Source organism: Thunnus thynnus, chromosome 24, assembly GCF_963924715.1.
Source record: "Thunnus thynnus chromosome 24, fThuThy2.1, whole genome shotgun sequence".
NCBI classification, from domain to species: Eukaryota; Metazoa; Chordata; class Actinopteri; order Scombriformes; family Scombridae; genus Thunnus; species Thunnus thynnus.
The window spans coordinates 15,317,299-15,330,751 of record NC_089540.1 but is presented as its reverse complement, the minus strand read 5'-3'; the positions used below and the strand labels follow the sequence as shown (position 1 = coordinate 15,330,751).

Here is a 13,453-nt window from a genome sequence, read left to right as displayed (position 1 = left end):
AGAGGTCTTATAAAACAGTGGAACTTTGCTACTACAATTCACCAAAACCCTGCAAACAATGACGTCTACTTGTTTGCTTAAGAGACAGCAACTTTAACCAAACCAAACAAACTTATCACTATACCTCCAAAGACCTTTAGTACAAGCTCCCATTTGTGACAGCCTGACTCATGCACACAGGTTGTAGGAGGACAACAGCTTGTTCTTTAATACTCCTACAAGACTAATCTGGACATAGTTAAAGTAAACTGTCAACTGTGTATTTTCACTTTTAATCAGTTAGTAAGTGCACAAAAAATATTTTTGATCTATAATCACTGTTGTAAATTTCAACTGAATTCACACTAGAAACCTCACTTGGTGTTGTGAAGTGCAGCCTCACAGAGCTGCTTAACTGTAGACTCTAACCAGCCTTCCTTCTTGAATTAATGATCAGTTTCTTATAATTTAATATTAGTTTTGATATCTGTATTACATTCATGACATTTTTTTTAATCTCATCTCATTCATTTTTTTTTCTTTTTTGTCAGAAGCTGAATTGTGTTTTTTGCTTTCCAGCACATGCAAACACATCCATGTATTACTCAAGAAAGATTTGTACTTAAGATCATACAAATCAAAGATACAATAAGTCTTCACTTAGTGGAAAATGACGGGTGAAGAAATCTACAAACAAATACAGTAATAATGTTTATAAAGATTATTGCTTTGCTTCTTTTGTTTCTCTAGATTTCTTCTTTGTGTCTGAGTCTCTCAGAGCTTTGCAGGGTGTGTTGTCAAGTGTGACTTCCTGTTTGACTAAACCACAGAGGAAATTAGAGCTTGTTTGAGAAGAACTAGTCCTGCAAGCATCACTGGTAAGTACGTGACAATACATGCATGTTGGAATTCTGATATGCTTGCATTATTACATATCCAGTTTTCAGAGTGAGGCGCCACAGCTTCTCTCCACCAACCATAAAACCAACATACAGTTCTGAAAGTCCATGTCTGAAATATAATGCAAGTCTAACTTGTGTTGTTTACATTTTCTTCTATTATTTTGGTTTGTTTTGTCCTGTGTTTTGAAGATCGTCATTTTAGGGATTTCATATTGAAAAAGCTGCAAATGTGGAGGGTACCCTCTTGATTTTATCTAACTCAGGCTATTGAACCTTCATTTTAGTCTAAGTTGAATTTAACAACGCATTTTTTCACAAAACAGGAACTGAGTAATTGACTCCCATCATTTACATTTAAGTCTGACAGTATGTCAGGGCAAATATGAACAGGAGGAACAATTAGAGACCAACAATTATTTCAATGTACATACGGGCCTTAAGAATTATTGTCACACCAGCTGTTTGATGTGATGAAATTGGACCATTTTAACTGCGAATTTTGAGTTGCCACAAAGTGAAATGTGACAATGGGAAACAAATAAGGGTAATCCCCAAAGTTATGTGAGACATGTGAGATTTTCACTCAACAACAATAAGAGTCATTGCTGTAAAATCAATAACAGTAAAGGTCTAATCTTCACTTTGAGCAGCTACAACCTTTAAACACTGCTTTCATGTTAACACATCAGTAATTTCACACAACTATTATTTAAAATAACTTATGACATTTAGATTAATTTTAACAGTCTTCTCTCCATGGTTTAAAGTTTATTATTAACAAATGCAGTGAGATATTGAATTAAGGTATATGTTTTATTGTGTCATTTACATATTGTAGGTAAGAAAAATAGTATTTCTTCCACATCTGTTGAAGTATGAAGTTATATTCAATAAGTATTTCTTACTCTTATCTTTAAGTTTCACTTTTGAAGGTGGTTTTGACTTTTAAAGTAAAAGGAGTTCATCATTTCCTATAAAAGGTTTGTATAAATATACAATCATACTTTTAAATGTATAAATAATCCAACATTTTTAAGTCCAATTTAAATAGACTATAATGATATAATGCCTTATAAAACAGAGAATTTGTTTTTGAATGCAAAAAATGGTCTGCACATTGTTTTACCAGTCTTATTCTTTTAAATTATTGTGGACAGAAGAGCCTTGATTTCTCTCAAAAAAAGACACCGATTGAAAGTAAAGATTTAAAATCTTATTATATCCTGTTATTGTCTGTATTTTTAATCTGACCTGGTTTAAATTCTGATTTACTGACATTCAGCGGGCCACTGGGCCTCAGCAACTTAACCTGCACCTGAGATCCATTTCTACCTGACCAGAAGGACCATAGGTTGAGGTGGGATCTTCTTCTTCTATGCTGTGTTCTTTAAATGCTGGAGGTTTCCTATTGTTTTGTACTCGACATTCTTGGAGTGCAATTGTCACAGTTTGAGATTAATCCCAACTCAGTTTATTCAGGAAGGTTTTGTGTTCATATCATGAGTGATTGAACGGCTCAAGTGGACTTTATTCCTTGAACTAGTTTCATCAGAATCACCCCTTAAATCCTGGAAGAAAACGGTTCACATCAGCTTATTTGCTTTCATCTTATTCAGCCTTCTGTACCTTTTATTGCATTTCCAGACTATTTCAGGATTGTTGCATGTCAAAATTGATGCACTGCCTAGGTTATTGTACCTTACAAGTGTACATGTATAAAACCAGATGGACAGTACTGATCTGTTACTCAAGCATTAACATTTTCCTCTTAATCAGCAGTCTCGAGTTTGCTTCCAAAATTTCTTCTACAGTTTGCTTTGTTGCGTGTTACTGAACTTGACCACAAAGGATCTAAAGTTTGATTTTTAGCATCTTTTATAACAAAGATTCCAGTGACCAATGATATTCTATTTCACACATAACCAAGCTGGATTTTCTCTGAGGTTTTTAAGGCGCTCTGAATCCTGCAGTGTACTATTTCTATTAAACAATTTGTACCATGAAGAAGAAATCACTATATATTTTGATTTAAGGACTCTTCAGCTGTCAGAGGACCTGTGCTGGTGATGTGATGATACTATAAAATGTAAATATATAGTTATATAAAGTGGTAACTTTAGAAAGTCCTTGAGTAACTAAACTAATATTCAACCAGGATTTAGATTCTGACAGATAGTGAACCTCTACTAATGAATGCGCTTTGATACGGACTGAATGAATGAGGAAATGAAACAGTGTGTCTGGTTCTGTAAGAGGGAGGAGACGGAGAGAAACTCAGGGTTTGTTGAAGAAAACCTGCCAGCGAGCAGGTTAGCTTCACAGTCAGTTACTGCGGTAACTGACACCAAGTTTAAGTTAGCTCTCTTTCTGAAACTGAAAACCCAGTTTCCCTCAACTCAGGGTGAACAAACTCAGAGTTTTCACTAAACCTGCTTTCTGAAACAGGCCCCTGTACTACAAAGTAAGTTCAACATACTCAGGATATCTTTTCGTTATCTGGCTTCACTGAGCCTAACATTGTCCTTCCAGATAACCAGTAGCTGCTATCAACTAGCTCAGTCAACTCGGGGTTTTCCAGCTATGAGCGTGTTCATGTGAAAGAGGCGGGTTGTTAATTACAAGCAACATCATCAGAACCATGAATGAAGTAATTTTTTTTTTTTTTTTTTTTTAAATTAAAAAGTAAAGCCAGACCGTTTCTGCTACCAAAGCAAAGAGTGGGAAAGTAGTTAATGACTGAAATGTTGCATTTATAATCATGGAGCCAATTAACAGTGTGTGGATTTTTTTTTTTAGTCAAAGACAAGCATTCATTTTATTTCCAACTATCATCACACGGTTGTCTCATGTTATTCTGAGCTGCAGTGAAGGAATCAGAGGTTAAAAATCATCCACACTGTCAGCTGTCACTCCAGGGATAAAATAAACTTCACACAATTAAAATGCAGATGATCCCATCTTTGATAACACAATCTGAGGTGACCCAATACAGAAGAATAATAAACTCAAAGCTCATCATTTAATGCCTGTTAGAACATGTTTTGTAAGATGCATTAATACATTAAATGTGTTACAGCAGGTATTTGTTGGCGTGATAACTTATGGAGAGCCCTTTAATTCAAAACCCTACATCACCTATCCAGTCATCCTGCACTGCCACCCAGTGGATGACACCAATTGGACAGAAATTCAATCGCCTCTCTTGAATCGGAAGTAAAGAGAGAAAGGCCAAATCAAACTTTGGAAATAAGCAAAAGTCTAAGGCAGAGGAAATTGGTATTATTAATATTAATGTGTGCCCTCCAGTCTGTTGGTCAGTTGAACCATCATGGATAATCCCAGAACCTGAAGTCGATCTATGCTCACTGAATAATAACAAAAGATAGAAATCAGGAGAAATAGTCAAGGAAGTTAAGTCTCATCTGCAACAAAGATGGAGTTCATATTTACAGAATAAAAGATAAATAAAGAATTGGTTACTTTGGAGTAATCATTCCTGAATTAAGAATTAAAAACAGACGTATCAGATGTCAGTATTCACAGCAGAGATGTTGGCAATATTAATGTGCACTTTGGTGGATAGAGGACAATAAAGCAGACAACTCAGTCATACGCAGTGATTCAGGTGCAGCTTTAACTACAATAAGAGAAATCAAATCCAAGTCCAGATCTGATATACTGGCAGAGATTTATCAAACATTATACAGAATTCACAAAGCAGATTGTTAGAAGAAAATCTTATTTTGTCTGCCCCTTACTCAAAACATAAAACAATAGAAATAGATGGTCTGTTAATAACAATTACTTAACCACCAATACTAACAGTAACATGAGAAAAATCAAAATATACATTTAGAAATTTTAAGAACATTCAAGTCATTGTCCACATACAGAGCCACAGCCCTCCTGTTGGTTCCATTGATATAATACAGCTAGAGAGCAGGAAATCCTTCACAGAAGCCAGAATTCATTATATCCAAACTGCTTTATTTTGATGTAGTCTATCAAAAACTAAGCTTACATTTCAAAGCTTGTGAGGGCTCAACAAACAAACAAAACAAAAAATTTTAACAGTAACATTACCTGCAAGTTCAGACTCCTCACCTGTCGAGAACAGTAACTTCTTATCTTGAAAAACAAAACATTTCCCAACAAACTCCTGTCTTTTCCATGTGCTCTGACCTGGTAGCTTCTCCAGCTTCATACATGGGGCACACCGGGCCCAGGTGTGTCTCATCCTGCTAATCAGCCTGTCCTCAGGTACCTGCCCCTAAATTTTGAGTGCACACCTATTCTCATCTTTATGGTAAATGCATTGAATAACAATTACTTGTGTTTCTGTCAGGGAGAGGTACAGAGGTTAACAGTTTAAAGTGTTTACATGTCAGCTGATGAAACATGTTTGTTTGACTGTCTACAGTATGATGAAGCAAATACAAATACAATGTAGTAGAGAAATGTGTTTTAACAAAAGGCTTTTTACAAAAACTGTCTTATTTTTATCAAGTTGTTGATTTTTTGATGTGTTGTAAACTTTGATGAAGCCGTTGTGTCATCCCTGTATATATATATATATATATATATATATATATATATATATATATATATATATATATATATATATATATATATATATATATATATATGTTGGCACAGCTGGATCAGCTCTATAGTCTAAATAATAACAGGGTTGTTTACCACTGTCAGCACAATCAGTTTATTTCAATTGATGTCCTCCAACATCAGATATCAGAATGTGATATATTGGTGTCTGCATGTTACTGCTAAAAATGAGCTGTTTGACAAGCATCAACACATTTATAACCATTAATCCACAGTTTGTAAGTGGACTGTTCAGACACTGAGTGACCAGGAGACATTTCTACTGGCAGCAAGTTCTCATTTTTTAAGTATTTGCATTTATTTTTGTACTTCAGACAGTTGTGACCACTGAGCCCTGGTCAGATGATGATGATGAAGATATTCAATGATGATAGTCATACTATTACTATTACTTTTACCTGAACCCTGGTGTTCATCCTCTTGTGTTGGCACTAAGCTCGCTCTGCTCTCAGTTCATGTAGGTTCACTAATAGACACAGAAACTAAACCAAAATACTTTAAGGATGAGAGTTATCCTTCATACAGTACATACTGTATGTGATGTTTTTCTATGCTCCACCTTTTTGTGTGTGTGAACCAGGTGGTGGAATAAGACATGTTTTGCCTTTCATAATACTTTTTCCTCTCACATCCTGATAACAGATGTTGTTGATCAGTGCATGAATTTACTACTCATTCCAAAATGACATATTCATATAAGAGTTTATCTTGTGTGTGCATTTAGTCTGGCTGCTCTACTCTTTCCTAACCATCACAGTGCCAGTGTCAGTACAACCACTATGATCTTGGAGCACAGCTGACGTCACTCAGTCAAGCCCCTACAGACTGGGGTTCCCCTCCCACATTGCACATGTTTGAATATAAATACTACACATGTAATCATGTTTAATTTCCACTGTTCATGTTGGAACATTAATACTTTTATTAATATAAAACCTCGTCTGGGCACCACCTTCCACAAATAACCTTTAGTGTCCGGAGGAAACATTAAAGCTTGAATTTAAGCTTCTTCTCCAAGCAGTGACCTCTGTTTACTGTTGCTCAAAGAAATCACACAACATCTTAGGATAAATGAAAACATTATTTATTTTTATTTATTCAAAGCTAAACGTCTTGACACACAATAAAGCATAAAGTAATAAATAAAAATAATGAATGATAATAAAAATAAAACAATATTGTTGAGAAATAGTGGCTTGAAGTGTGACTCGAGGCTAACGTATCACAATGGGGAATGCGGAGAGAAAACTAATTCAACTTCTCTAAAGGAGTTATCTTCTAATTTTAACATTATTCAACATCAACCCTGAATCACAAAGCCATGTTTCGACTTTTTCCACTAATACGAGGCTAGTACATCAATTGTCTCATCTAACTCTTGGCAAAAAACAAATAAATGAATTTCCAAAAATATGAAATTATATTCCTTTAGTGTAACATAGAGTCTTTTACAGTGTAGACCAGGTCTGCTGAAGATGCAAAAAGGGGAAATTTCTCTACAGGCTAGCATACAATTCACCATCTTGTAGGAATAACATTACCAGTGATAAATGAATAATTCATGAATATTTCGTTGGGTTTAAATAGAGCAGTTCTTTCAACGAAATTCCTCTGGGCATCAACAGCTACTTTAAACTCACCACAACTAACTAAACTCTGATAGCGGTCTCTATTTCACACACAATTAGTTCCAAATTGCATAATTCTTTCCAGACAACCTTAAAGAAATTGAAGTTTATCATTTTTTCTCTCATCACAATATTTAAAGCATAACTCAACCTTCAAAGTCCAGTTCGTAGTAGTTTCTGTTCACTGTGAAGGGCATTTTGCTGTTGGGGTTTTGCTGGTACTTCCTCTCGATTTCATCGCTGTTTACTGAACATTCAGTTGTGCCCCTCTGCAGAAAAAAGGCCATTCAAATCATAATAATGCTGAAATGTATTTATTATTCAGAGACAAATAAAGTTTCTCAGCTAAATATGAAGTCCACTCTGCAGATAACTTACCTTGTATATGAACTCAAACCATGTTTTATTGTCTCCCTCAAACTGCCATTGTGGTTTGGTGCCTGTTTGATGAAACATGAAACATTTAAAAACACTAACAGTGATTATTATTTTATTTTTAAGGGGCATTAAAGCTGCACTAATCTATATTTTTATATGAATAATGCATCAAATGACTGTGTGATGTGAAAGATATCGATCATAATGACAAACCTATAAAGAATTCTGCAGTTACTCTCAGCTCTAGAGCTTTTTTTGCCTCTTTTAGTTCATTGTTGTTTTTTCTTAAAAGCTCTGATAAACCTTCTATATGCTACCTGCCCAGCAGGTACTGTAACAGCAGACAAAGTTAGTGACGACTCAGTGAATAAAGTGGAACATTTAGCTGAATATTTTTCTCATTAGTTGGTGGAGACCAAAAGAAAAGTTAAATAGAGAGTGAATATTGTACTTACAATCACTAACAACAGCAGATAATCCATACAGCAGCTTTAAGTAATCTAACTTAACATTTATCAGCTCTGTACTGCTGAACAACATTCAGGTACAGCAACACTGCTGTCTGCTGTAAAATGATTTAAGAATGTAATACTGTAGTTATTTTGCTTCATAAATAAGAGTCTAAAACCTCTAAATGTTTATTTCATTAACTTCTGTTCTTTTTATCCAATGGACAAGCCTCTTATATAACCCATTCCCTTTCCAACCCTTTATTTTTACAATAGGAAGGATTTTTCCTATTTTCCCATAATCACCTCCGGGGTGTTTCAGCCGACAGTTGGATCCGTTGGGACAGTTTCCTTTCAGGGCGAACTCGCAAACATGTCTGTAGTGGCAACTGTCACCTTTCCAACAGCCACCTTCATTGTAATTCCTGCAAGGCTTCCTCTACACACACAGATACAACTTAATAAAAATACAGAAGTTTTTTATCAGTGGAAAGATAAAAAGTTTGTATAAATACTGTATTAAAGTGGGTTTAATCTCCACTTCTCATGACTCAGCATCTTCTCTGTCCAGAAACACACCTGATCGTTGGTTTCTACATGAGAAGGAGACAAAGAAGAAAACATATCACATGTTCAGATGTTTGGTGGATATTTAACAAAGATGATGGAGGTGTTGATATCTTCAGATATAACTTAAAAGCTCTTTAGCCTGGCTTTAGATTAAGACTGATTTATAGACATTATTTACTTTACTATTTTATTCACTTATTTTATTGTATTAATGCTGTAAAATTATATTGTCTTTTTATTTCATTATTATTAATATTATATATTTTTTAATCCTTCATCAATTTTATTTATCTTTGTTTTTTTCATTGTTTTTTCTTTGATCTACTTTTTATTTCACTCTATTTCATTATTATTATGTTTAAATCTATTTTATTTTATTACATGTTAATAATTTTTATTTCTTGTGTGCATTATTCTCAATTGTTTTTACTGTTCACTGTCTGCCTTAAGGCCTTAATATACTCCCAAGCAGACGCGTATACAGAGAGCACTTTTTGTAAAGTGAGACATTGTGATTTAACATTGAAAATAAACTTCTTTATTTGGCCTTCAATAGATTACAACTGGTTACAATAATATTTCTCTCACCAGTTTCATTGCTGGGATCTGGTGACTCAGCAGTTTCCTGGTCCTGGGTGGATGTTTCAGGGACATCTGGACATGTTGTTGACCTCTCTGTCAAACGATAAAGGAACTATCATGACTACAACACACCTGTAACAGTCATGCAATCTCTTGTTCATGACTGTTCATAAATTATTAAAATAGTTAAAGAAAATGTATTTGTTTTACACTTCAGGAGGATTTATAGTTGTGCCAAGTGAATACAGCATGAAGCAAGTTGAAGAAAGTCTCAGTTATCTTCTGTTTTAGTAGTCGTGGTCATATCACACTTTAAAAGTAGGTGACTGGTTCAGCGTCTGTGGTGTTGCCACTACAGGTGAGGACACAGTAGGTCATCTCAGACTCACACGATAAGGAGATGGTGGGTTTAGAGACAGGAGCTGATAGACAATCAAACAAAAACATTTCCTTTGAATTTAGGGCAGTTTTTTATAAACTAAGACAAACTTCACACACAATTCCTCCACTTACAGATAACCAGGAGTTCAGTCTTGCTGGTGACTTTGTTGTTGATCTCTACTGTGTAGCTGCCGTTGTCGTCTGGAGTCAGTCCTGTGATCGTCAGCTCTCCAGTTAAAGTGTTCAGTATACAACGATCTGCAAAATGCACAATTTTAGCTTCTAAACAGGGATTTTGTTGGTCACTTATGAGTGGGCAGCTGGAGAAATATGCACTTTAAAACACTAAACAGCTGATTTTCATACATAAAAAGTCTAGTTTTGATTTCCCACAGAAAAGCAAGTGAATCCCTTTTTTATAACCTGAATTCTTTTCATTTATCCATTGACAATTATGTAATTAAGGTATTTAATTGGGTTTTACAGAGATAATGAATTAATCAATCTTTGGATTGCAACATCCTCAGATATTTAGGGATAATCTGCACAATTTAAGGGCTTGTTGACCAAAACACATGAAAGTGATACCTTATTTAACAGTATATTTTTAATGGGCCTTAACATTTTAATAAAGGTGAATATTCAGGGTCTGCAGTAATTGTATTTCAAATTTAATGGGTTTTACTCCTTAAAATAAACTCAATTCATGCAGAAAACACATTCAAAACCCCTCAATTATAATATAATCCATTAATTTAGCCAAAATATCTGGGATAAACCCATTAAATACTGTGAAAGAATTCCTAAAAATATAATTAATGTCCAACTGAAAAATATTTCAGACTCCCAATTTAAACCAAAATTTCAACCTAAATGTATCAAAAACTTCAAACTAATGTATAAAATCATTGATCTCTGGCTAACAACACCTTGATTTAGATTAAAGTGGTACCTTTGAAGTGTTGGTAGGAGAAAGTCCCGCCTCTGTACCACCCCACAGCAATAATGGGTCCATGTTTCCACACTATGCTCTTGATGGGATTCACCACAGAGGCTGGTGTGAGAACAGCTTTGTCACCTATTTTCCTGTAGAGTGGTTCTGCTGTAAAATAAAATAAAATAAAAACAAGTCAATGCAAGTTTCTCTGTTTAACGTCGAGATTAAATGAAAAATGTCTTTTTAACCCTTTTAGATCACATCCCCAGTCATATTGTACACCTATTTAACAATATATACCAAATAAATAAATAAATAAATAAATAATCAATTTATTTGTATTCTTATATCAAAATCCAATCAATTTCTTCCTGTAAAACAAAATATGATGTGTGCTTACCCAGCCTTGAACCAACCAGTTTAAACCGATATTATAATGACATCCACTCATCAATCTTCAACTTTTAGCATCACAGAGCTAAGATTCATTATGACATGCCCACCTTTCAATGTTAAATAAATAACATTCACTTACATAGAAACTGAGTCTCTCCTGATTGAATTACCATTACCACCTTCTGTATTTCCATCTTCAGGTTCCTTTATTATATAATTAATGCTCTGACCTGTAACTAAACCTGTGCAAGTATTTGTGGTCATGGATCTATAACAAGCCATTCAAAGAGCTGATGAGACCTTTTACCAAAAGGTAGGCGACTCTGAAATAACAATAATAATAATAATAAACTGACTTCATGGAAGCTATACCTCTGCTATAATTAAATAAGTTTGCAAGAAAAGTGTGCTACACATAAATGTTCAAATTAAATAAGAACAGCAAAAATAATTATGATTATTATGATAAGCTAATGTATGTTATGATTTGGGGATGATAACAAGGTTGATGACTGATGCAGTAAGAAAACAATGTTTTGTTGATGTGCAATCAGAGATATCAGAAACATAGATGAGAGAACAGTGCAACGTCAACAACAGCACAAGCAGCACTTCTATGTGGAAGTAATAGGCATGTGATTAACAAGTGCAGATATTCTACAGTATTTGTATTTATCTCTTATCTGGATTAAACAAGTGGCATGTTCATATCAGCAGCAGCTGTAATAATTATAACCCAACAGCTACAGATTGTTTGGGGAAGGGGTGAGGACTGATGGGGCCCCAGACAGAAAATCCCAAGGGGCCCATCTGACCAACTTTTGTTGGCATTATGTTCCCCAGAACACCTGTTAAATAATCAGATATTAATCAAAAAGCATTTATGGAATCTAAACATTTTTATTTTGACACATTTATATTAACAGCGAAAATCAAACGTAATAAACTCCTAAAAACACATAGTTTAATATTAACGAAATAAGATGAAATAAGAAATGTAAACAACTTAAAAGTATAAAGTAAAAAAGTAAACAAATAAATATAAATAACAAGTGCAAATGAATTCAAAGCTAACTCTAAATGTTCTTTCTCTTCCCACAGTATGACATCAGCGCTCATCAACATCTAGCTTAAACATTTTTCACACTAATGTTAGCAGAAAAAACATATATAATAATCTTCTTATCTGACTACTAACAGTAATAAATACATTTAGTTATGGATGGTGGTGTTGCTGTTGCTAAAGTGCTGGAGATGGTGGAAGTTGATGGACCTGAAAAAATAACGCGGAACATTTTGTCATGATGATTTTTAGAAAAGCATGACGTATCTCATCAACACCATTAGGATGCAATGAACTCACATTCATCAGGATCAGGACCTGGAGGGGGACTGGTTCCCTGTTTTTGTTGATAGGAACTTCACCAATGTTCCTGTGGAGAGATAAGAAATGGCTACTCTATGATACTAAGCAGCAATATTCACAAAGTATATTCAGAATGAGTTCATAGGAATTCCTGAAATTAATCTTAAATATTTCTTATGGCCTTATTAATTTATATTATCCTGTCATGTTTTTTTATTAATTCCATTTGATTTACTTAACTTTAACCAGTTTCACAGGCTGGCTTCACAAGCCTTTCCAAAGCTAAAACTATTTATTTAGTTTACATTAGATTTTAATCAGTCTCATGTAATCTCAAGGTAAATAGCTAGCAAGCTAAACTCTGTTAGCTCGCTAGATAGCATTAGTCAAGTTCTTACCAACTCCTAAAACGTTAGCTAGCTAGCTTGCATGTTACATGACATTATATATCTTTGCTAACTAACTTTTTGGCTTCCCATTTACTATTATCAATCATCATTTATCATCATTCATTACTATATGATCCACTTACCACTGTCCTGCTTTCTTTTCTCTTCTTTCTCTTTCTTCACTCCCGGACGGATAATTCCTCTATTTCACTCTATTTTGCGTAACGTTAGTAAACGCAAACAGTAGTCACCTGGATGTGACGCTGCTCACAGAAACGCCGATGAGATGGGCCCCTTAGGTTGAGTTTCCTCGTACTGGTTGTCAATGAAGTGATTCCCATTAAATGAGACAGTGACAGACAGAGCCAAACACCCGCCACACAGCAAGGTGGACGCCGGTGAGGCGGCAGACATTTTGGCGTGGCATCTGTGGTGTCCAGTCAGATTGTAGGGGTGGCACTGGCTACCCCGGCCACCCCTTTAAAACTGCGCATTTAAATGACAATTCCTGTGCTTTGTTAGATCAGATTGAGGGCTTCCCTGAATGAATTGGAATAATATCAGCACAGAAATGAATGAAGCTGCATTCACGATCCTTGCAGATACACTGCAGCAACTGAAGCTGCAGGCTGACCAATCAGAGGCTTTAACCACAACATGCACGTCGCGCACACAGCGGCAGCTGCTGCGCACACACATACACACACATTCACTGTAATAACTTTCTGTAAAAATACGGCCAAATCCTAACAGTAAAGTACTGTTCTTTCTAAATACGGTAAAACACTGTAAATTTTGATGCTTTGAAGCCAAAACCAAGAACAGACATTAACAGTAGGCTACTGTAAGATTTGATGGTAAAATACAGTATTT

The 13,453-nt window shown here is 34.9% G+C and overlaps 1 protein-coding gene and 1 long non-coding RNA gene across 2 annotated transcripts in view; both read right to left on the bottom strand.

The window, feature by feature from the left end:
- The window catches only part of LOC137177281 (uncharacterized), a 227,594-nt gene that overhangs the window by 68,618 nt on the left and 145,523 nt on the right, over positions 1-13,453 (bottom strand). Inside the window, exon 12 of the mRNA XM_067583468.1 lies at positions 9,118-9,204. Coding sequence (XP_067439569.1) covers positions 9,118-9,204 — 87 coding nt within the window. The remainder of the gene's footprint in view (positions 1-9,117; positions 9,205-13,453) is intronic.
- On the bottom strand, positions 10,604-13,187 carry LOC137177289 (uncharacterized). The gene is made up of 3 exons (XR_010926051.1): positions 12,724-13,187; positions 12,189-12,258; positions 10,604-12,098 (listed from the first exon to the last, which is right to left on the bottom strand). It is a non-coding gene; the product is annotated as an uncharacterized lncRNA (long non-coding RNA).